Source organism: Kogia breviceps, chromosome 2 (genome assembly GCF_026419965.1).
Source record: "Kogia breviceps isolate mKogBre1 chromosome 2, mKogBre1 haplotype 1, whole genome shotgun sequence".
NCBI classification, from domain to species: domain Eukaryota; kingdom Metazoa; phylum Chordata; class Mammalia; order Artiodactyla; family Physeteridae; genus Kogia; species Kogia breviceps.
The window spans coordinates 131868709-131894028 of NC_081311.1; the positions used below are offsets into that span (position 1 = coordinate 131868709).

Genomic DNA, 25320 nt, shown 5'->3' on the forward strand with positions numbered 1-25320 from the left:
TATTTCCTAAATTTTTATGAGAAATAAGGGAAAAATACTTAGAATAGTACCTGGCCTAAGAGTTACATAAGTATTGACAATTATTATTCCACTGCAATTTAATGTATACATGCCATTAGTTCATTTTAATTTTTTAACAAGAAATTATTACTAGTGAGATACAAGGTATGTGGTGTTTTTCATCTTTTTGTTGAAAAGTGAAACTCAGGGCTTTCCCGGTGGCGCAGTGGTTGAGAGTCCGCCTGCCGATGCAGGGGACGCGGGTTCGTGCCCCGGTCTGGGAAGATCCCACGTGCCGCGGAGCGGCTGGGCCCGTGAGCCATGGCCGCTGAGCCTGCGCGTCCAGAGCCTGTGCTCCGCAACGGGAGAGGCCACAGCGGTGAGAGGCCCGCGTATCACCAAAAAAAAAAAAAAAAAAAAAGTGAAACTCAAATCATCTTAAGTTAAACTAATCAGAGATAGCTCCTAATAATCTACAGCAGCTGAAAAGTAAATGTTCATTCCCCTTAAGAATTGTAGCCACTTAAATTACAGTTAAATTCATTATTGGGTCTTATATTTAGTTACAACAATTAAATAACAGAAGAGTTAACATACTATTTAGAGACTACTTTCAACAACTATACCCACTGTGTGTTTGACATTTTGCTTGATGCACAGAAAGCACCCAAGGTCTGGAAAGGTTATACTTACTGGGCAGGCGTAGTAATTTGCATGCTATCCATATTCATTACACAAATTGAAGGAAGCAGAAACTTGAAAAATCTAACCCAGTAATGTCTAATATAAAGTGAATTTTTCTTTAGATTTATTACTGTCCTACTATGTCATACCATGACTTAAGCTATGCTTATATTCACTAAACTCACACAAGAAAACCTAATAAATCAAGAATTTAGTGTAAAAATGTACTCAATTCCAGTGAAACATCATCTTGGGCTTAAAGATTGTGATTGATAATCCACACACAGATAATTAGCAGTTAACAGTAATTTGTAAATAATTACAGTAAAATACTAAATGGTCCCTTTGAATGGAAAATACATAATACAAAAATAAGATTTAATAAAGTCACTTTAACTGTTGTATCAACATGTATTACATACGTTTCTTTTTACTGGGAATACACATAACAGTGTACAATGCTTCTTAAAAGAGATTTCTGGTTGGCAAAACAGATTTTGCCAACAAAATCAGATTTTGTTCTGTTTGCTGATGTCTATAGTGGGTATTTTAATCCCAGAAGTGAATAACTGTGACTTAGTCACTGGTGGTTGAAGTTAACATCATAGAATGCAAAGGCAACATTTTAGAATTTTGAAAGAAAATAAGAAAAAGCTTATTTATGTTGACTTTCTTAATATTTGTTCTGCTCCCAGATCATATTAAGTAGGTAAACATTCCAGCATTTGAGGATGCCGTGGAGGATTCTGTTGTGATGCATACAAAGAATCAATAGATCTGTTAGTGGTTCCCAGATTGATTACCCTGAATCAGAATATAATGCAGGGGCAATGAGGTGGATGTCATGGTTCAGGAAAAAATCAACTGGTAGCATATAATATAATGTAACGTGGGTAAGTGGGAGAGCACCAGAGAGAAAGGTGGCATGACTGAGGATAAGGGTGGTGGTAGCTTCTCCTTCTGTGTAATTAAAGAAAAAGACCAGGGCGCCACCATATTGGTTTTTTTTCTTTCATAATTTCCAAAACTTGAAAGCAACCAAGATGTCCTTTAATGGATAAGTAAACTATGTAGTATGCCAATACAATGGAATATTATTCAGTGATAAAAAGAATTGAACTATTGACGTTTCTCTGAGGAAGATATACAAATGGACAGCATGGTCATGAAAAGATATTCAACATCACTAATTATTAAGGAAATGCAAATTAAATCTGTAATGAGATATCACCTCGAACCCATTAGGATGGTTACTATTTAAAAAAAAAAAAAACAGAAAATAACAAGTGTTGGTGAAGACGTGAAGAAATTGGAACCCTTGTGCACTACTGGTGAGAAAGTAAAATAGTGTAACTGCTATGGAAAGCAGTGTGGAAGTTCCTCAAGAAATTAAAAATAAAATTACCATAGGGCGCCACTTTTTAAGAGCTTCTTTAGTAACATAGATAAAATGTACCAATAGATATTTATTTTAAATTAACTAGAATTTGAAATTGCTACCCCAGAAATTACCTTCAGCTGAAGGGAGCTGCCTCTCCTGTGGCATCTGAATTCAATAAGTTATCAGAAAAGGAGTATATAGGCCTAGAGTCTTGCCTCAACTTGGTACAATTCTGAAGGGCTGTCTCAGCTTCAGAGCCTCCTGTGGAGTCAACTGAGGACTTTATTGCAAATGTACCATAATTCAACTTCTTCTACCAAATGCTGCAGCCCACATTTCCTCACAGGTGTTACTGCCACATTTCCTCACAGGTGTTACTGCTGATAGCTCTCTTCAACAAACTCCCTGAACACAAATTCCTGTCTCAGTGTCTGTTTCCTGAGGAATCTGAACCACTCATTGATCATTTTCCTGTTCCCTGAACCATGCCAATAGACCTACTTGGTAATTGGCAGGACCATCACGTTGGTTTCTTAGCCTGTGGGATTAAGAACTATTGTAGTGGGTGAGAAGGCTCTGAAAATACTTGCTTTGGCGATGATATTAAATGAAAATCAGTATTGCATATGACAGGAAATAGCAGAGATTAGTGCCATCTTTAAAGATCTAAAGTATGTCCCAGTCTGGCCACTACAGAAGCTTGTCAAAGCCTAGACAATGGTGGTGGACTACTGCACACTCTGCCAAGTGATAGCATCAATTGCAGCTACTGTTTCAGATGTAGAATATTTTTAGAGCAGGTTAACATGACCACAGGTACATGGTATGCAGCTGTTGATTTGGCAAATGCATTTTTTTTTTCTATTACTACAAAGAAGATGTACCAGAAGGAAACATTCTCTTGGGAAGTACAACAATATACATTTATGGTCTTGCCCTGCGGCTGGGTTAACTCTCCTACCCTGTATTATAATAGACTCCAAAGGGATTTGGACTGAGTGGGTGTTCTGCAGAGCATCATTTTGGTTCACTGTGTTAACCAAATGAACATGAAGTGGCAAGTATGCAGAGGCCTTGATAAGACAGATGCATTCCAGAGTCTGCTTCTCAGTGAATCTGACTAAAGGATAACATTATAGAGTGTGCAACACTGTACTGAGCCTGAAACTCCAGGGTGGATGGATGGATAGGTGGGGTCAGTTTCCACATGGGCCTAATAAAAATAACCAAGTGCCTCTTCAGTTCTTTTTTTTTTTTTTTTTTATTGAGCAGAGTTCACTGTGCTATACAGTAGGTCCTTGTTGATTATCCATTTTAAATATAGCAGTGTGTACATGTCAATCCCAAACTCCCTTATCACTTATATGCGGGGAATCTAAAAAAATGATACAAATGAACTTATTTACAAAACAGAAACAGACTCACAGACTTAGGGAACGAATTTATGGTTACCAGGGGGAAGGGTGGGGGGCAGGGATAATTAGGGAGTTCAGTTATTCTGAAACACCTCCATTCTCTCTTCATTGTTCAGCCATGTCCAGCTTTTTTCAGAATGGATTCCTGAACTTTTAAAAAATTTAATGAATATTTTATTTTTTCAGATATGACCATTGTTATATTTTCTGCAGGCATAAGAGCAAATTAATAAGTTGCTAAAAATAGTATGTCTTATTAATAATTAGATGATAACAAAGAGAAGAAAATTCAATAGCTGAAGATGATATGCTATTATTTTAGCCATTTTGACTGAACAGATGGATTTCCAGTCAAGGCAATTCTGTCAAACAACTGGATTGCTTTTTAAAAAACATTAAAAAAATTCTTTTGTGGTAAAAAATTCATAACATAAAATTTATCATCATAGCCAATTCTAAGTGTACAGTTCAATAGTGTTAAATATATTTACAATGTTGTCTAAGCAGTGTCAGAACTTTTTCATCTTGGAAAACTGAAACTCTATATAACAACATCTCCCCATTTCCTTCTCCCCCTGGCAAACACCATCCTGCCTTCTGTTTCTATGAATTTGACTATGCTAGATACCTCACACAAGTGAAATCACGCAGTGTTTGTCCTTTTGTGACTGTGTCACTTAGCATGATGTCATGAAGGTGTATCCATGCTGTAGTGTTAGAAATTACTTTCCTTTTTAATGCTGAATGATATCCATTGTATGTATATACTACATTTTGTTTATCCATTCATCTATCGATGGACATGATTGCTTCCATCTTTTGGCTATTGTGAAATAGTGCTGTGCTGTTTGGCTAGTGCTGTTATGAGCATGAGTGTGCAAATATTGCTTCAAGACCCTGCTTTCAATTCTTTTGAGTATATACCCATAAGTGGGATTGCTGGATCATAGGGTCATTCTATTTTTAATTTTTAGAGAAACTGCCATACTGGTTTTTTTTGTTGTTGTTGTTGTTTTGTAGTACGCAGGCCTCTCACTGTTGTGGCTTCTCCCGTTGCGGAGCACAGGCTCTGGACGCACAGGCTCAGCAGCCACGGCTCACGGGCCCAGCCGCTCCGTGGCATGTGGGATCTTCCCAGACCGGGGCACAAACCCGTGTCCCCTGCATCAGCAGGTGGATTCTCAACCACTGAGCCACCAGGGAAGCCCTGCCATACTGTTTTTCATAGAAGATGCACAATTTTACATTCCTACCAACACCGCGCAAGGGTTCCAATTTCTTCACATCCTCTCTAACACTTGGCAGTTTTCCAGGTTTTCTTGATAGTAGCCATCCTAACGGGTGTCAGGTTTTGATTTGCATTTTCCTAATAATTAGTGATATTGAACATTTTCTCATATGCATTTTGGCCATCTGTGTATCATCTTTGGAGAAATGTCTATTCAAGTCCTTCGTGCATTGTTTAACTGGATTTTTTAATGTGTTATTCAGTTGTAGGAGTTCTTTATGTATTCTAGATATTAACTCCTTATCAGGTATATATGATTTGCAAATATTTTCTCCCATTCTGTAGGTTGCCTTTTTGCCCTGTTGACTGTGTTCTTTGATATGCAGAAAATTTTAATTTTTTGATATAGTCCAATTTGTCTAGTTTTACTTTTGTTGCCTAAGCTTTTGGTGTTATTTCCAGGAAATCCTTGCCAAATCCAATGTCATAAAGCTTTTCCCTATATTTCCTTCTAATTTATAGTTTGGGGTCTTACATTTAGGTCTTTGACCCATTTTGAGTTAATTTCTGTATATGGTATAGAATGCCTGCAGTTTTATCCTTCATATTCCTCTGTTGTCTAACTTTACACTTGTTATAGCTTGCATACTCCTTACAGGTTAAATTTTCCCCCAAATCACTGATATGTAAAGAACTTCTTTAGTGAGAGAGAGACTGTTTGTTTTTCATGCTTTTAGCACATATTTCTAAAATAATACCTGCTATTTTTCTACAGTCTGAGAACATGGAAGATGCAGTAAAACCTCAAGAATATTATTAAAAATTTTGTGTTCAAAACCTTTTTGTTGCTCCATATCAAATTGGTGCCTTCTCATCTTCTCCACAAAGAATAGAATGTCCATTCTGCCCATCCAGTAGCGTTACCTGATCCCTCCTGGCAGAATAATTATCTTCCTCCTCCAGATCTCTTTTTCTGAATTTACATAATTTCTTATATTATTATTATTATGTATATATTTCTTATCATTCTGATTTGACTATAAGCTTGTTGAGGGACAAATCTTTGTCTTATACATATTTGCATTCTACCATGGTATCGGTCCAGCAGTTTTCCTTAAACTAGATAGGTACCCAAAAATGTGTTGCATTGAATCTCATTTATATATAATTCAATAATATATCACTAATCATGTAAGAAGTTAAGTTTATATACTGTAATGAGGTGCATAATGAACACTCACCAAATATTGAATTAGCTTCCAAATATTTAACATGTAAATACAGGAGTTTCTAATTATGTTGCACTGTACTAAGATAAATAAATCTAGTTACATTTTAATCGGATATTCAGGAATTCATAAATTTAAAACTTTAATGGAAAAGTTAAACTAATATTTAAATCTTGGCTATGAATTAAATTGAAAAGACATTTTCTTTATTCTGTATTGCTTTTAGCAGAGAGTAAAATACTTTTAAGTCAGGAATTTAATAGAGAAGATTATACCTCTGTCTTGATATTTTTACTCATTTTATTTGAGATAAAAAATTTTGGTTTACTAGTTTATTTCTTTTGGGGACCACTTAATATATCGTGGACCTAAAGTCCAGAGATACTGTAAGTAAAATACCTAGCACAAAGCTATCATATAATATAATTTTATTAATGATAATACCCTCCCACTTTCTTCATTTCACCCAATGCATTCCTGAGCTCTTAAGATTACTAAAATGCTTTTCTGATCATAATCATTGTAATGTCAAAAATGTTTTTCACTAAAAAACAGAAGATAGTAAGTGCTGATCCTATAATTATGATGCACTATTTTGAAACCAAAGTAGAAAATAATTTGAAAAAATAAAGAAATAGCCAAAAATTAGGCTTAGATATTTTTCTTTCTGATCTTTTATCTCCAAAAATTGCCATTAGAAGGAAAAAATGAATTCTGCTGAGAGAAACAAAAGTTGGCTTCACAGAGACAGAGATGGGCTTAGAAGGATGAATGAGAGTTCTGAAGGCAAAGAAGGAAGGATCCATTATATTCTGGGAATGGCAAATATGGTGTGGCTAACACATTGAGATTGTGTTCATGGAGGTAAAGAGTGACTAGAGATGAAGTTTAAACATTTGCATGAGGTAGGTCAAATAATGGAGAATGAATTAATTTTTGAAGTTCCTCTGTGAGATAAGTACTATTATCATCTCCATCTTACAGATAAGGAAACTAAAGCACAAAATATTGACTTGCCCAGGCCATGACTAGCAAGGTATTCAAACCCACAAGGGTCTGGGCTTTTAACAACTATGTTATAGAAGTAAACATAATGTGGAGCCTTGTTTTTTAGGTGACTGAATGGGGCAAGATGTTTATTAACTGGAAGACTGGGGCATATTCACTCACTTAATCATGACTATTTTTTAAAAGTTGAGACTATTCTATGAAGCAATAATGAATTCGATAATTAGTACCCCTATTACAATAGTTTTCCAAATAATTTTGCAAAAATTTGAAATATTTTGTAGTTAGTAAATTCCCATTAGACAGATTCATTTCCAACAAAAGGAAAGGCCTGTCCCACTGGAGACTAGTTTTAATAATAACCTCATGTTCTCTTATTTTAAATTCTTGTCTCTGCTAGCAGCACCACAGAATGAATAATCTTATTGTTTCCATGTTCCAAATGTCTTTTATTTGAAAAACAAAGAACTGTTTTTCCTGCTATTAGGGGTTCTTAACTTTTGTGCAATTTAGTATTGTTGATACAGGCTCAATGTCACTTGATATGGCAATTCTAAGTGTTATTTGGTCCATTGGTAATAATTAGTGAAGTTAATTAATTACGTAGGATCTATTTAAAATTGTATATTCTGCCTGCCAAACACTTTGGATATTTGAGGATGGGAATTAGGCAGATAGACTAATACTGAAAATTCCAGAAAAAAATAGCCAGTAGTAAGTTTTATTCCCTAATTGACTATCTTTGCCACCTATGCACATTTCATAGTGAATTGTTCTATTTTTCTCCAGGGTATCCTAAAAATAAGAACCAAATAAGAGAACATTTTTTAACAGTCTGTAATAATGGAATTACTTTTATTCCTAAAATTAACTCTCAGGTGAGCTATATATCATGTTCCATGTTTCTTCATATTAAGTGTTTCACATGATTTTTGTATGTGACCCACATCAATTTATTTTGATATATAAATTTATTCATGATATTTTGTCTATTTAAAGTGAGTGGTAACTTGCTAGTTATTTACAGTCTGCTTTTAGAGTGTATTGTAAATTTGAAAGATCTAAAGTATTCTAAATTTGGTTTATTAGACCATTTGCAAGTAGTTATAGACGTATTTGCATGAGTATAGTAACAAATATTCTAATGTGTCTATGTGGCTAAGAAATCCTGCAATGTATGGTTTCTTAATTTAGGGGTCCTCATTATATATTTTCCATCCCTAGTTTAGGATGTCTGTTTTTAGGCTAGACAATTTTATTTATTATTTATTTATTTATTTTAGGCAGATGATTTTAGAATAAGAGCCCATATTCTTAATCTCCCTCATCGTTCCTTATAAATCTGGCTCTATTTACTACTACTCTCTACCTATCAAAGGCACAGTACAGTATTTGAGGTATTTGCTATGTAATGTGACCTAAGACATATCCTTTGTGAATAAGGAGAACTGTATATTTGTGTGTGTATATGTAACATTTTCAATCAATTGCTATTTTAGAGATATATTAGATGAAAAGAAATTCCTTTTCATTACATTAAATATAATCCTATAAATATTAAAAGAGGGTATTTTACAGCAAAGAATTTATTCCTTTAATCCTCCTATATTTTTCTTCGAAAATATTTAATACTTTGAAGACAAACCACAAATGGCCAAAGCTTCTTAATAGGTACTCTGTAGGTTTATATTAACACTATACTTTTGTTTTGAGTTTTCCAGACGTCTGAGACTTAAGTGCGTTGATTATTTAGTTATACAGTTCAATAGTATGGGAATCATACTATGAAGGTGACATTGTGAAGGAGATCAACTTAGTCTACTTCTTGATTAAATTCTTAAATCTCTATTTCAGCTGCTAATCTTTCCCTTAGAGCTATCCTACTTTAAAGCTCCTTGGCTGCATGTGATCATAGCCTCCACAGGTTATCTCCTCACAATAGAAGCAGGGGTGGGCTACTAGTCAATCAGGGCTTTTCTTGTGAAGTCATCATCATTCACGAATATTAATTAAGTGCTAATGGTATATAAGCACTGAACAAAATTTGTTTTATATTCTTTATTCTCCAAAGTGGTTTACATACTGGTGCTGTCAATAGGGCACTTGAGTTCTAGACCTCCTTGGGAGAAAATAACAGTGGCCACCCGGCACATAAATGTTTACATTTAAATATCAATTGAGATAAATACTGATAATACTGAACAAGTTTTAAATAGTAGTTGAAAGAGGTGATATTCTTGATTTTCTGGATTACACACACCTATAATTTTATCAGTACTAGCATCACTGGAACCTTAATAGAATTAAGTCGATTTGGTGTACCGGTATTCTGAGGTTACTTTTTGGAATGCTCTCTTTTATATTTTCTCCCGGTGACATTGTTCCCTACCCCATTCTATCCTCCCTCTTTCCTGGCTGCCTAGTCATCCCTACTGCTCTTAGTTTGTCAAAACTGCTGAAAGCACAATGAAAAAATCTAATTCTTTTTCCTTTCTTTCTCTATCATTTCTACCCCTAATGAGAGCTTCGGGTGGGAAGATAATATAGAAAACCAAAATGATTGAAATCATGATTAAAAGAAAATAAAATTTTAATTTTCTGCTGGTAAATTAAGCTTTTGTCTTGTCTCTGCAAAAGGAACATTATGAATATCCTTTTTTAATTGAAGTATAGTTGGTTTACAGTATTCGTTTCAGGTATATAAAACATATGGACTCAATATTTTTATAGAGTATACTCCATTTAATGTTATTACAAAATAGTGGCTATATTTCCCTGGACTGTACAATGTATCCTTGTTGTTTATCTATTTTATACATAGTGTTTGTATCTCTTAATCCTGTACCCCTATCTTGCCCCTCCCCTCTTCCCTCTCCCTGCTGGTAACCACTAGTTTGTCCTCTATACCTGTGAGTCTGTTTCTGTTTTGTTATATATATTCATTTGTTTTATTTTTTAGATTCCATACATAAGTGATAACAGAGTGTTTGTCTTTCTTTCACTTATTTCATTAAGCAAAATGCTCTCTAGTTTCATCCATCCATTTTGCTACAGATGGCAGGACTTCTTTCTTTTTTATGGCTGAGTAATATTTCATTATATATATTATACATTATATATATGTATATACATATATATATATATACGTACCATGTGTTCTTTATCCATTCATCTGTTGATGGACATTTAGATTGCTTCCAATATTGACTATGAATATTCTTTTTTGACTACTTTCAAAACTGCTTCTAAATTACCTTTGGAGCATCTGTGAAAAAAGTATTACAGTCTTATTAGAAAAAGGATTTCTAATATCTAGCTAAATTATTTACAATTGTACCTATTTTTTCCTTTGCATAACTCAATTTTTTCATGTAATGATAAATTGCTGCTTTGTAATTAGATGACAATGTGGCAGGAAAGCATTTTATGATATCACAGTGATTAATACAATAGTATAGTGTCTGCAACACCAATGCATTTAACAGTACTGATCATGAAAATGAAAGTCATGTTTACTAAGTTGAAATACTATTTCTCTCATGCTATCTCACTTTAATATTCTCCTAAGGTTTATTAATATGCATTCTATTTAAAAAGTGCTCTTAATTGCCAAGTATAGTGATCGCCTGTTGTCAGCCCTTTTGAAGTCTCAGTTGCTTTTAAAACTTTTGACTATACCTTTGTTTTTAGATCTTCCTTCTCTTTTCTCATACCCCTCCCTTGACTTCTCTTCTCAGGTAGTCTTCCTTGGTATTTTTTTCTATTTTATCCACTGGTCCCTCTTACTCTGCCTGACATTTCTATGTTTTTTTCCCCAAATTAAAATCGTTTTATTGTTTTAAAACTATTTTAAAACAAAAAATTATTTTGAGTTAGAAAAATCCAAGAAATATAAAAAAGTATAAAGTATAAAGAAGGCAAACAAAACAACCCCCAAAACCTACTGTTGAGAAGAAATAAAATTAATATTTCTGAACAGAATTAATATTATAAAAGAATATAATTTAATTATATATCATAAACAGATGTAATTATAACTAAATTACATATAAGTAAAATTATGGTACAATTTGTAATCTTTTCAGCTACTGTCTTTTCATTAAAAAAATCAGCACCATTCCATGTTAATATTGATACTGCCCATTTAAATTATGCTTATTATTTCATTGCATGATTGTACTGTGCTTTATTTAACCAATCCCTTATCAATGGACATTTTATTTCTCATTTATCTCTTTTAAACAAAGCTGCTATGAATTATCATATATGTATTCTTGTGTACTTTACTGATATAATTCTCAGGAGGATTGCTGGGTCAAAAAGTCATAGAGTTAAAAATTTTGATCTATGTTTTATATTCCCATTGACATAATATGAGAAGTTCCATCTATTTCTTCAAACCTTTGACAATTCTCATCTATCTTTTAACTGTTGGTTTCTCCCTATATCTATCCTTGATTTTTTTTTCCTCGTATTCTTCATTCTCTCTCTGAATGATTCGCTTCCTGGAATGTTATTTCCACCTGTAAGTGCTGTAGGAGTCCATATGGATGTATCCAAAATGTTCCATATGTGTCTTGTGGACTTACACACAATGAATAAACCTAAGGTAGACACACTGAAGAAGATGAATATGACTAAAGTAGAGGTCATCCTATACAAATATTAGTTGAGGAAAATGCTAAGGGAATATGTAGAAAGAACATGACTGCTAACTTGAGAGTATTTGAAAATGGTTATATGGAAGATAAAATATACCATCATTTTATGTTATACAGAAATAGTAGAGTTTTGTATGAGGAAGATAAACTAAGTTGTTAAAATTTCCCTATTGGATACGACTACTTAGAAGTGTTTAGTTTTAGAAATATTGGGATAACTTATTCAACTACTGTTTATTTCACATGTGAAAAAGAGAGGTCTCAATCAAGTGCTCTCTGAAGAATTTTCCATCTCTAAATTCTGTGATCTTTAAGTGAACTTCTAGAGTATGCTTTAAAATTTAAATTTCTTGTTAACTTTGCTTAATATTTAAATATCTTTAAGTTTTTCAGTTCTCTGACAAGAAAATTCATTAGTTTTGAATTTGAAAAGGACTGCTCACTCTTTATAAATGGTTTAAAAAATGTCCTATTAATGATTCATGCCTCTTGAAAAGAACAGAAACTTATCTTTACCTTTCTTGAGGAAGAAAGAAATTTGAAGTAGAGTAGGTGTGGAAAAAAATATCACCAGATGTAAATTTTTTAATGGAAAGGGTATGTCTGGCTTTATCATCTTGAGATACAAAGTCAGGTCATATTTGGTTAACATTGACAATATAATAACCCAGAGGAACCACCTGCTTGGATATTCTGAAAGTATGGCATTTCTCCTGGGGTTCTCCTTCCAAGGTTCCATAGGGTTACTTAGACTAAATGGTTTAATCAGTCTTTAATATCTCTAACCTGTTGCCACCCTCAGTGAGAATTAACGGGACTTCAGATTCATTAATTCATTCATTCCTCCAACTCTATTTAATGCCTATTATTAAGTGTCAGACACTACTCCAGGTACTAGTAATACTGCAGTGAAAAAAAAAAGAGACAAAAATATGGACCTTACAAACCAGATATGCCCCTCATGGTTGATTTCAACAAGTGTTTAACCCTGGAGAGCTTAGCCTATTAGTCTCAGTATCTTCTACCACCAATTAGAAGTCTGGTGGCATCCAGGGAGTTGGGATGATGCAAGTTGCACTGGAGTTTGTGACTACCCACTATCATTTGGTGCAAGGCCCTGTCCATTAAAGCTGTTGATCCTTCCTGGTTTATCTGTACATGTTTATCCAGTCAGCTACACAACCTCCTCCTCCACATACATACATACCCAAACCTGCCTTGAGCCTTAAGTGTTATATTTCAAGTTTTTGATTTACCTTATGTAAGGGCACACATGCATCTCCTTTCCCCACTCAGAGTAAGCTCCTTAGTACCAAAGTGACTTTGTCAGAAAGGACTTTAGCATAAGTCACATAATGGGCCATTAAAATCAGACAGACACACCCACATACACAGACACACGCAGTAATCTAGTGGCTGCTGTTGAGTTTGGAAAAGGGTCCAGACCCTCCTCCCATCAATGGTGTTTCTTCTTAATGGGGAGTGGAAGTGGGGGGCTGTTATCCATTCCTGCTTGTCTTCATTTAGGGCACTATACTCCTTCAGCAATGATTTAATGATTTTATATCTCAAAGCAAAGGGATTTGGGTTCAGTTTCCCTTCTTCCTAAGAGGCTCTTAGGATTCTATGTAAATGGATGCCCCTTAATTTCACTTTTCAACATCATCTTAGCTCTGTGGTTTTGCATTGCCTCAAATAATTATTTTATCCTCTTTACTCAGAAGTGGGTACTTACTAAATATCCACATAATTACAGAACTGCACAAGTGGATCTTTCTAGAAAGTGAAGTCAGCCTTATTAAGGTAAATTGATCAGATTACTTATGGGTATATAAAATTGTCAACAACTTAAAAAAATAGGAAATTCCATCTTTATGTACCCATCAGGTACCAGGCAGTGGTGCTCTGATAACCCTCCTTCCCTCTCTCCTCCCTGCTGCCTCCATAGCCTTAATTTGTAGCATTTGCCAATTTTCATGGCTGCTTTCACATCGCTGAAGTGTTTTCACTGTACACAGAGTTAGGAAGAGATGTGCACAACTAGCTCTGGCGAACTGGTGTGAACCAGTTCCAGCAAACCACTGCTGTCAGGTAAAGTCATTGTCTTCTTCTAAAATTTCCTGTAAAATGTAAAAAAAATAAGAAACGTTGTTTCTATAGCAGTATAAATGCATGTTTATTCATGAGCAGTGAATAAAGCATTTAATGAGTAAAGCATTCATTAAACAATGGATGTTTAAGGAAATAAAAATTCTGTTTACTTCCCGATAAAAACAAGGTACATATATCTCTGGACCCTCTGTGTGCCTGTGCCTGCTATCTATTTTTCACTTGCCAGTACAAATCCTATCTTCCTCAAAGTTCTCTCTCCTTCTCTGAGCCAGTTTTTGAATTTTCCAGCCTACTCCAGCATAAAATGAGTAAAAAAGAGTTTGGATTTGTTGTCATTCATTTATTTATTCAACACTTATTGAGCTTTTAATATGCCAGGTACTGGGAATGTGAACATGATTAGACAGACCATATTACTGCCTATACAGCCTATCAAAGGCATTATTGCCTGATTATGCAATTAGCTATTTAATCAAAATTTTCAAAAATGTTATAAGGAAATGTAAGGTGCTAAGAGAATGTATACTGGCAATTGTATGTGATAAAAGTAGATAGATTTGATACATCTGATTACATGGTGGCACAAAAGTCCGGAGAAGCAGTAGAGGGAAGAACCAGGGCACAGGCTCTAAGTCTTTGTATCACATGTGCTAATGTCCCAAAGATCAAGCCGGGGTTCAAGGGTTAGAAGAATAGATTCTACCACTTGATGGGAGAAGCTGCTAAAATATTGTGGCCGTTAAAAAAATCTGCAACACTATTTATTATTTGTAAACATCTATGCAGAAATGCCAAGTATTTTCCATCTTTGCTTTCAGCTGTTTTGTTTCATTCCTTCAGTTTCACAGTTGAATTCCATCAACTGCCTTCATGGAAATCTGTTTTTCTCCTCAACAAGTCTTCAGCTTTTCCAAGCAACCCTTCTGTCCTTAATTACCACAGTTCCCAGAATGAGCCACCTTCTAATCTGAAAGCCACTGTCTTTCAGATTAATAAAAGGCAAAACTAAATCTGGAAAATTTTACAGTTTTAAATTTTTGCTTATTTTCTACCTATTTCCTTGAAGCAAAGTGGCAGGGCTGTTCAGAAATCATAATTTAATTAGAATGAGGTTGAGGAGATGGGGAGTACCACGTTGTCTTTTGCTTTCATTTTTTAAAAGTATCCCAGAACATATGTTGATGTCTTTTCTCCCTCTCCCTTGTAAAAACAACAAAACATAAATGTTTTAAAATAATAGTGAAATTGCAAGCTTTTGTGATTATAAAAATAGATGCTGTATCTCACCTTATTTTTCCCCTGCTCAACATGCACCTCAGATTATCACCCAAAATTGTTCTGTTTTTGTGCACATTATCTTCTTTTCCTAGATTTCCCACTCCTCTGCTAATCCAAAACCTATTTTGTTTAAGACTCAACTCAAGTCCTTCTCCCTGAAACCTTCCTTAATTGCCCAGGTTATCTTTGATTTCACTCTATTTATGAACTCCTACAGCATTTAATGCCTGATACAACACAAGAACATTAGCTTTAATGCAGATTGCTATTGTTTTCTGCTTCTTATTTGTATCATTTTGTGCTGTTTTCTTTGTTGAACTTGATTTTTAAGCAATTGAATGGCTATCTTATTTTAAGCGCGGGGATCATATCCTATAAGCATTTCTTATTATCCTGTTTCTTGACTAATTTGTATTAGCCCCCCTTTGAGCGCTGTAAACATCCAACATCGAGCTGTCTTACAGCCTATAAAAATGGGGAATTCTCCTGTCTTTTCTTTTTTTTCTTAGAAGATATATATTATTAGAATTCATTCATTTAATCAAGAAATGTTGAGGCTTATTGTGCTCTAAGATGAAAAATAACATCGTTATTGCAAGATACACAGTAATTTAGTTACTATGTTTTGCTCAAGATAGTGTTATAAACTTATAAGAATAGTATTTTTAAAAATATGCCACAGTATCTTCTAAACTAGTAAATCTCAGAACTATGGTTCCTTTGATGAACAACTTTAGTACTTTTAAGACTTTTAGTTTCTGTATAGAATAGTCACAGTCGTGTGGCCCTTTGTTTTGTAATAATTAAAAATACGGCCCTAGGGTCAGGTGACTATGACCACATTGGTGTGACTTTTTTATTCTTTCAGCAAAATAACACAAAAAACAACAGTGCAGTGAGTAGCCTAATAATATCTCTTTGCAATGCACACATACGTTCACTTACACCCTCTAGGTCTCTTTTCTTTCTCTCCATTGCTGTCCCTCAGCAGAGAATTTCTCTTGGACTTACAAGTTCTTTGATATGCTATGATAAATGATGCCCTGTTGTGTTTTCTGACTCTGTTAGCGTCTCTGTGGAATTAAAGATCACATGCTAATTTGGCTTAATGTACTTGACCTTTTCCCATGATTGACACGTCTAAATAAATGGCTGTAGCGACTCAGTAATTATGCACCAGCTGTGTATATTCATTTCACAGAAAAAACACACAGTTCTCTTCAAGAGTAGATAGCTTGACCCCTTCCCTGCCAGCTAAATAAAAGAGAGTAGTTAATTACTATTATTATTAATCATAGTAAGATTCCTTTCCATCCCCAAATGCATCTCTTTCCTCACTGCATTTTGTAAACAGTATACTATGACCACAGCTACATAAAGTGTTGTTTCAGTACTGTTATTATTATTATTTTTTCTCACTGTTGTGGCCTCTCCCGTTGTGAAGCACAGGCTCCGAACGCGCAGGCTCAGCGGCCATGGCTCACGGGCCCAGCCGCTCCGCGGCATGTGGGATCTTCCTGGACCGTGGCACGAACTCGTGATCCCTGCATCGGCAGGCGGACCCTCAACCACTGTGCCACCAGGGAAGCCCTGGTATTTCTTATACAATAAAAATATTTACAATAATTCTGGACCTACTCGACAAGATAGTTCCACACAATTTGTGTCAAAAAATCCAGGATTTGTTAGCAAGATTTGTGTTCAGAAAGCAGTATTACCTTTAATGAACCCTTTGTTTTTCTAATGGGGAAACTGTATTTTCCCTCAACTGACATACAGGTAAATTCTGAATAAATTATAGGATTCCCTGCTTATTTCAAAAAAATCTTTTCTCTTAACAGCACATTGTTCCATTCTCACTTATTCAAAATATGTTCATATCTAAATTATCTGTATTTTTATTAATTTTGGGTTTTAAAAAATATGATATAAAGTTAATTCTTGTTGACCACTTTGACTAATTTAAGAAATGCTCATTTGAAAAGATTCCTTCTTTAAACTAAATTTTTGGTCTTTATTTACTATAAAATAAAAGTTGTTCCCTATATAATCTTGAAAAATAATTCCAGTTAGGTTTAATAATTGTCAATTCATTTCAGAACCATGACATTTATCATTGTTTCTTGAATTCTTTATGTTCTTAAGTGGCATCTATTAAATTTTGGATATAATATTGTAGGTAAATTTTATGATAACCTTAACCTGGAAATGTTATTTGTATACTTTTTTCCACAGGATCTAAGGTGATTCTCTAATTCCTTAGGCCAGGGTTATTATAGTTGGGCTTAGAAAAGTTGGCAATGTATAGAAAAGCAGGAAGACAATGAAATAGAACAGGAAATTTTATTTTGCCTCCATTCTTCTTTAAGCCTTTGAAGGGGAGCAGCATAAAGGGGGAAAGGAACTAACACAAGCACGAGTGTCTATCATATGACAAGTGCCATGTTCAATAGTTTATACCAGTTATATTATCTCATATAATCTTTGTAGAAAATCTCCTAAACATATTGATAAATTTTTAATACATATATTTATTTAATTTGTCTTAAAAGCAAGGATGAGGTTTCTGGATCAAAGGAGAACTGTTATTATTTCTTACAGCAATAACCACATTGCTTCTCCATGCCCCATTCTTCCCCTTCAGGGTAATGTGATGAGAACTAGGAGGTTATATGCACAGGAAGGGAGCCCCAAAATTATGAATCTGGGACTTTATATAGGAACTGCCATATAGCTGTCTCCTTTCCACCTTGAGAGGCAGGGAAATCTTTTCTCCCTTATGTAAACAAATAGCAGGGAAAACAAGGGGAGGGTCCCCAGTTAAACCCTTTGGAATACAAACCGGTAGCTCTCGGGCTTTATCATCTTTTGAAATGTAAAGGTATAAATCTGGGTGATAAGTTTCTATGTCTCTTTGAAGGTCTCTATCTATTCAGTCAACCTTTAACTTCCAAAGATTTTCCTTTAACCCAGGTTCCAGTTTTCTTTGCTTTATAAGTCTCTACCCATACAGAAACATGAAGATATCATCTCTGTAGTTTCATAGCCCTAAATTGTGGCAATTTCAGTATTGTTGCTATGAAATTTTGTGGCCATTAGCTTTGTTTCCATTCTTAAGTCTCTTAATGTATTTAGTAGCATAATGCATCATTACGTCTATTGTCTATGTATTTTACTTAAAGTATCATCTCTGTGTGAAGATTTATATGTGCAATAAAAATTTATTAAGCACCAAGAACTATCAAGCATGTGCTAGATACTTGGGATACATCAGTGAACAAGTTAAAAATCACTGCTGTTCTGAAATTTAAAAACTTTTGGGAGAAGCTAGAAATTAAACACTAAGCATAATAAGTAAAAAACATATTATGGAAAGTTCCTGGGTGGCAGTGGGAATGCCAAGGAAGCCAGTATGGCTAGAGTGAAATGGAGTGATGGGGAGACCAGCAGGAGAGGAGATGGAAGAGATGACAGGAATGAGACATTCAGATCGCAGAGGACCTCGTAGAGTATTAGGGAAACCTTGGCCTTTTCTTTGAGTGAAATAGGGTAACATTAGAAGGTTTAGCTGAAGAATGACATAATCTGACTTGTCTTTTCAGAGGGCCACACTGGCTGCTGTGTTTAGGACAGATTGTAGGGGCTAAAGTAGACTCAAGAAGACCTGTCTGGAGGCTAATGCGGTAATTCAGATTGGGTGTCCTATGGCCCTGACCAGAGTGGTGAAGTGAAATAATAAGCAGACAAATTTTGGATATATTTTGAAAGTTGTTCCAACAGAGTTTCTGATGGATTGGTTGTAGGCGTAAGAGAAAAAGAGAAGTCTAAAGTGATTCCAAGGTTTTTGTTCTGAGCAACTAGAAAAAGGTTTTATCATCAACTGAGATGGACAAGATTGGGAGGGAGCAGTTTATTGGAGGGAGTTGGGCTGGGGAAGATTAGGAGTTTAGTCCTGAACTTGTTGATTTTGAGATGTCTTTTAGACATGCAGTGGAGGTGTCAGGTAAGCAGATGGGTATGCCAGTTCGGAGTTTGGGAAAGAGGTTTGAGCTGGAGATAGAAAATTGGGAGCTGCCCACACATAGGTCATATTAGGGACAGATTTAGGCTTTGTGGGGCCTGAAGCTTATGAAATTTTGAGGGTTCTCTAAGAGAAAGGATTCAAAATTTGAATTCAAATTATGTACAAAGGTGAATATTTATTTATAATGAGAAAAATCAAAACAAATACTTATTTGGAAACTGATAAATAGCACAAAATCATACCATCTGGAGAAGTACAATAATATTTTAAATAACTTCCTGACATACCTCTGTAATATTTTCCCCCTACATTATTGACCTTTAATGTCAAGGATTTTAAAATATTATTTTCTGTTGAGAATATGGAAAATTAATTGTCTTTATCATAATTAATTAAATTTTTTAAAAATTAATGATAGTCTAGAAAGGTTTTTTTATATTTACAACTTATTTATAATTTCATGAAAATTTTCAGAGTTGTCTTAAACTTTAAAACTTCTATCAAGCTTCTTGCATATATTACCTGAAAGATTTGGAAGAATTTTCCAAAGACTAATTCTGGCCCTATGCAATTGAGACCTTGCTTCTTTTCCACTGTCCACATATTTCCAATACTAGGCAAATTGTGATTCCTTTGCATATTGTTACACCGCTTCAGCCCTGAACATTTTTGTCACAATGTCAGGTGACTTTATCACAGCGGGTACTAGACCACTGGAAACTATTTCTACTTTAGGATAGTCAGGATAGCTAACAATAATTTACTCATATATGGAAGTGATTGTGAATCACATAAATATGTTCCTTTAAACCCAACCTAAATATATCTCCAACTCTGTTTCCTCTTAGTTTCCCAAAAATGTTCACAGACACACAAGTGCCCCCGCCACCATGAAGGTATCTTATATTTACAAATTTTCCTAAAATATATGATCATGAAAACACAGCTTTTTAAAAAATTAAAAGACTTTACTTTTTAGAGCAGTTTTAGGTTTGGGGAGATTGCACAGAAAGTACAGAGTTCCCATATGCTCCTTTTCTCCCCTGCACATAGTTTCCCTATTATAAACATTTTGCATTAGTGTAGTACATTTGTTACCATTGATGAAACAATATTAATAGATTATTATTACTAAACTCCATAGTTGACATTTGGATTTACTCTTTGGTTTGTATTTCTATGGGTTTTGACAAATGTATAATATTTCATATCTACCATTACAGTATCATACAGCATAATGCCACTTCTCTTAAAATGCCCTGTGTTCCACCTGTTCATCCCTAACCCCACTCCTTGAACCCTTAGAATCTCTGATATTTTTAATTGTCTCTATAGTTCTGCCCTTTCCAGAATGTCATATACTGGTTAACATCTTAGAGTATGTAGCTTTTTCATTGACTTCTTTCACTTATCAATATGCATTTAAGGTTCCTCCATGTCTTTTTTCATTGTTGTTGATTAATACTCCATTGTATGGATGTACCACAGTTTGTTTATTCATTCACCTATTAAAGGACATCTTGGTTGTTTCCCATTTTTTGACAATTATGAATAAAGCTGCTACAAACATTTGTGTGCAGGTTTTTGTGTGGGCATTAGTTTTCAACTCACTGGGACAAATGCCTAGTGAGGAAATTAGTATTTAGATTAGGATTTAGACACAGACCTTACACCTTTCACAAAAATTAACTGAAAAGTAATCATTTACCTAAATGTAAAACAAAATTATACAACTTCTAGAAGATAACATAGGAGAAAATCTAGGTGACCTTGAGGTTGGTGATGACTTTATATACAGCATCATACAGCACAATCCATGAAAGAAAAATTGATAAATTGGACTTCTTTAAAATTAAAACTTCTGCCCTGTGAAAGACACTGTTATAGGATTGAAAAGATAAGCCACAGACTGGGAGAATACTGTTGCAAAATATACCTAATGAAGGGCTGTTATCCAAAATACACAAAGAACTCTTAAAATTCAACAATAAGAAAACAAATAATCCAATTACAAAATAGGAAAAGATCTGAACAGACATCGCAGCAAAGAAGATAAATAAGCATATGAAAAGATGCTCAACATCATGTGTCATTAGGAAATTGCAAATGAAAACAATGAGATGCCATTACACATCTATTAGAATGGCTAAAATCCAAAACATTGACATCACCAAATGTTGGCAAGGATGTGGTACAACAGGAACTCTCATTCTTTGCTCCCGGAATGCAAAATGGTACAGCCACTTTGGAAGATAGTCTGTTAGTTTCTAACAAAGGTAGACATAAGCTTACCATATAATCCAGCAATTATACACATAGTATTTACCCAAATTAGTCTTTACTTTTTAACCAGCTCTGCAAGATTTTGCCTCAGGAAATTCCTTCAGGCTAGTCTTCCTTGCATTTAATGTTCTCAAGACATGAGTTCAGCTGTGATGTCTTGGCATTCTCTTCCTATCTGAATATATTTGGATATAGTTTCAGATTGTTTATTTTAACCTTGACTTGGCAACTTCTTAGGATGTTACTTCTGGCAATTGCCCATCAGATTCACATGCCACAAACAAAGGCAATATTCATTATTCCCAACCAGACCCTCTGGACCTGCCAGCCTGGTGCATGGTTCTCCTTACCTTTGTCTGTCCAGGAATGGTTATCTTAATTAGTAATTGTTAGAAACCTCTGCAATCTTTAAAGTTTAGCTCTAGGAAATAGTCACTGTCTAAACTTCCTCAATTTTTATCCATTTCTCTATCCACTGAAACTGATCTCAAGAAAGTTACAGATAAACATTAATTTATAGCTGTAATGGCAAATTTTTAGTATTAATCTTGTTTGACTCCTTTATAGCATATAAACTGGTAACTGAAGCCGTCTAAAAACTCTTTTCCTTTGGTTTCTTTAAAAATTTTTTAAATTGTGAAATGAAGCATACATCCAGAAAAGTGCAGAAAGCTTATGTACAAAGTTTAATAAACATTTTTAAAGCAAAAACTTGTATTATGAAACAGAACATTTTTAGCACCCAGAAGCTCCTCATGTGCCTCTCCCCAGTCACAACACCTATTCTTCTTTATGCCAGAAATAACAAATATTCTGACTTTTGTATTGAGTATGCATGCTGTGCATGCATCCTTGAGCAATGTATTTTAGTTATTCTATTTTTAAATCTTTATAAAGGGAATTATATATTTTTTTCTCAATATTATGTTTGTGAATATATATATATATATATATATATATATATATATATATATATATATATATATATATATCACATCTCTAGCCATTCATCTGTTGATGGACAGTTAGGTCGCTTCCATATCTTGGCAATTGTAAATAATGCTGGTTATTTTTCTTTCAAGTTTTTCTGTATATATTTTAGATTGTCCAAGTTCTGTTAAAATAATGATGTTGGAAATTTGCAATTTTGTCGAGCATATAGATTAATGCATGTCTGTTTGGGGGGATGGGTTCACATCTTCTCGCTGATTCTAATACGTATGTCTAGAGGACACCCAGAACAATATATCACACCGTGAATGCCACTTTTTACATAAGTTGGAAAGGCTGAAACCTGCTGATTTGTAAGAATAAAATAATGTCTTATTCATATTTGTATCCCTGATACACAGCACAGTACCACTCAATAAGTTGTTCATTTCAGTAAACATTTGTTAGGCATCTGATGTATGCCAGGCACTGTGCAAGGTGCTAAAGATACAAAATGACTAACACATGGGCCTTCCCTAAGGAAGATTCATAAGAAAACTACTTGTAAGCAAACAACTACAATCAAGAGTTATTGTGCTTTGGTGTATATGATTAAGCACTAGAGGATCCTAAGCAGGAAAATGGTCATCTGTATTTAGACTGAGGAGGTATGCAAAATTTCATAGATCGCATAATCCTTGAACTGATACTTGGGAGGTGAGTTAGGTATGCATTAGATAATCAGGAAAGACAAAGATATTTCATACAGTTGGAAGCATAAGAGCAGCATTAAGTAAAAGAGAGACTTGAGAACACCTGGCAATTCAGGAGTGAAAGGGTACACGCTGGCTTATAGTATGTGTGGCAGAGTGGATTTAGAAGCCTGCCTGGAGAAATAGGCAGATGTCAGATATTGTTTGGCTTTATAGAGTAAAAAACTTTATCCTATAGGCAACAGAGAGCAATGAATGAATTTAAAGCAGGGAAGTAATGTAGGCAGATTTGCATTTTGGAAGAAAAAAGCTATCAATATTCAGGATGGATTAAGTGGGACAAGAATGGAATTAGAAAAGATAATGCTAGGGAGAATGTTCTGATAGTCCTGGTGAGCCATTAGGGTCCAAATTAAGACAGCAGCACTAGGGATATTGAAGAAAGCATGGATTCAAGAGATGTAAAAGAGGACCTAGTGACAAATTGGATGTGCTTTGAGATGATTGGATAGATGATGCATTTACTGAGATAGATGATAGTTACTTGGGGGACAAAGACAAAGATGAGTTCCATGGACATGTTGACTTTGACATGCCTATGGGAAGGATGTTTAGGTAAATATGTCTAATAGGTGGATGGATAGATATGTAAGTCTGCAGTCTAAGAGAAAGATCTGGTGTCAAGTCCTAGGGATCCCAATCTTGAATGAATAAATAGAAGAAAAGCCAAAAAAGGAAACAAATATGAGAAGAAAAAAAAAACGGAGGAGGAGGAGGAGGACCAAGAGAAATTTAAATCATAGAAAAAAGAATGGTCAATGGTATCAAGTGCCACAGAAAGAAACAGTAGAGCTGAAAAAAACTCCCACAGGATCTGGCATTACTAGGACCTTGGTGAAATCTGTTTTATTAGAGATAGTGATTGTTTCACAGAGTTAACCGTGAAGGGAAGGGAACTGGTGAGATAACTAGTTAGTTGAGTGTAGGGAGAAAATAGAACAAAAAAAATGTTAATGTAAAAAGTATAATTATAAACTATGGGGAATAGACACAGAGAGATTATTATTATAGCTAATAAATTAATGGTGGTTATAAAATATAGTATAACCAAGTAATTAGTATTGTAGATGTTTTTGATAGACCTGTGTACCAAAGTACAGTGCCAAGCCCCAAGTTTATCACATTATAAATACTCAAAAACTATTTCCTGGATTGAATTGGATTGGGTTTCCATTAACATGTAAATAATCATCTTCTATGCCTTAGAATAATTAAGAGTTTAATTTGTGTATTTACTTCTGATGAAGGTCATCGGACACTATTTATTGGAGTTCACGTGCCCCTGGGAGGAAGAAAAAGCCATCGACGTCACAGGCATCGTGGTCATAAACACAGAAAGAGAGACAGAGAGAGAGATTCCGGACTAGAGGATGGAAGGGAGTCACCTTCGTTTGGTAAGAATCTGTCTCTTTTTTAAACTTAAATTTATGATTGTAATATTATACTTGTTTGTACAATCCATAATTATCAGTAATACCTCACTCATAGAGTTGTTTATACCTTTATAAAAGATTTGGGCAGATACCTCACTCATAAAGTTGTTTATAACTTTAAAAATGATTTGGGCAGATTGGGGAGAAGTGGGAGAGAGAATGTTTAATCTTTATTTTTCTCTTGTGCATCTGCTCTGTGAAGGTGAGGACTGGCTTAGTTTTGTGATGGAGGAAATACACTTAAGTAGTAGAATTTAGTTGTATTAACTCTTGATAATTTGTACAAATAATAGTCATTGCTCTAAGTAGTTTGAAAATCCAAGGGGAAATGCCTTTATTAAGTTCCCAGTTACACTATTGTTGATGCTCTCCAAATTTCACTCTTAGGATGTGAACTTTCTGCTGTTTTGAATATTCTTCCTTTAAAAGTATACAATTGACCCTTGAACAACACAGGTTTGAGCTGGGAGGGTCTACTTATACATGAATTTTTTCAATAGTAAATACTACAGCACTACATTATCTGTGGTTGGTTGAATCCATGGATGTGGAACCGGATACAACTGACTATAAATTATACGTGGATTTTCAACTGTGAGGAGGGTCAGTGCCCCTAATCCCTACATTGTTCAAGGGTCAACTATATATAGAATATCAAAGTATAGTGATATGGAAGTTGTTAACAATTCCTGAGTGCTGTGAGAGCCTATGCACATGACATAATTAAGAACCTGACTTTCAGTTTCCTGACCTTCCCACGTCCTATGACCTCCTTCACTGCACCTTGTTCACTTACTCATTCATTTTGGTCTCTGACCACAGCTTCACTCCTTACTTGCTTGTTCAACTACTTGACCTCTCTACTTTTTTTTCTATCCATG

General features: G+C 34.7%; 1 protein-coding gene across 12 annotated transcripts in view; it reads left to right on the top strand.

The window, feature by feature from the left end:
* The window catches only part of SLC4A10 (solute carrier family 4 member 10), a 303415-nt gene that overhangs the window by 120122 nt on the left and 157973 nt on the right, over positions 1-25320 (top strand). For all 12 annotated transcript variants that reach the window (XM_067026174.1, XM_067026178.1, XM_067026173.1 and 9 more), the window contains one exon: positions 24254-24400. In XM_067026174.1, coding sequence (XP_066882275.1) covers positions 24254-24400 — 147 coding nt within the window. The remainder of the gene's footprint in view (positions 1-24253; positions 24401-25320) is intronic.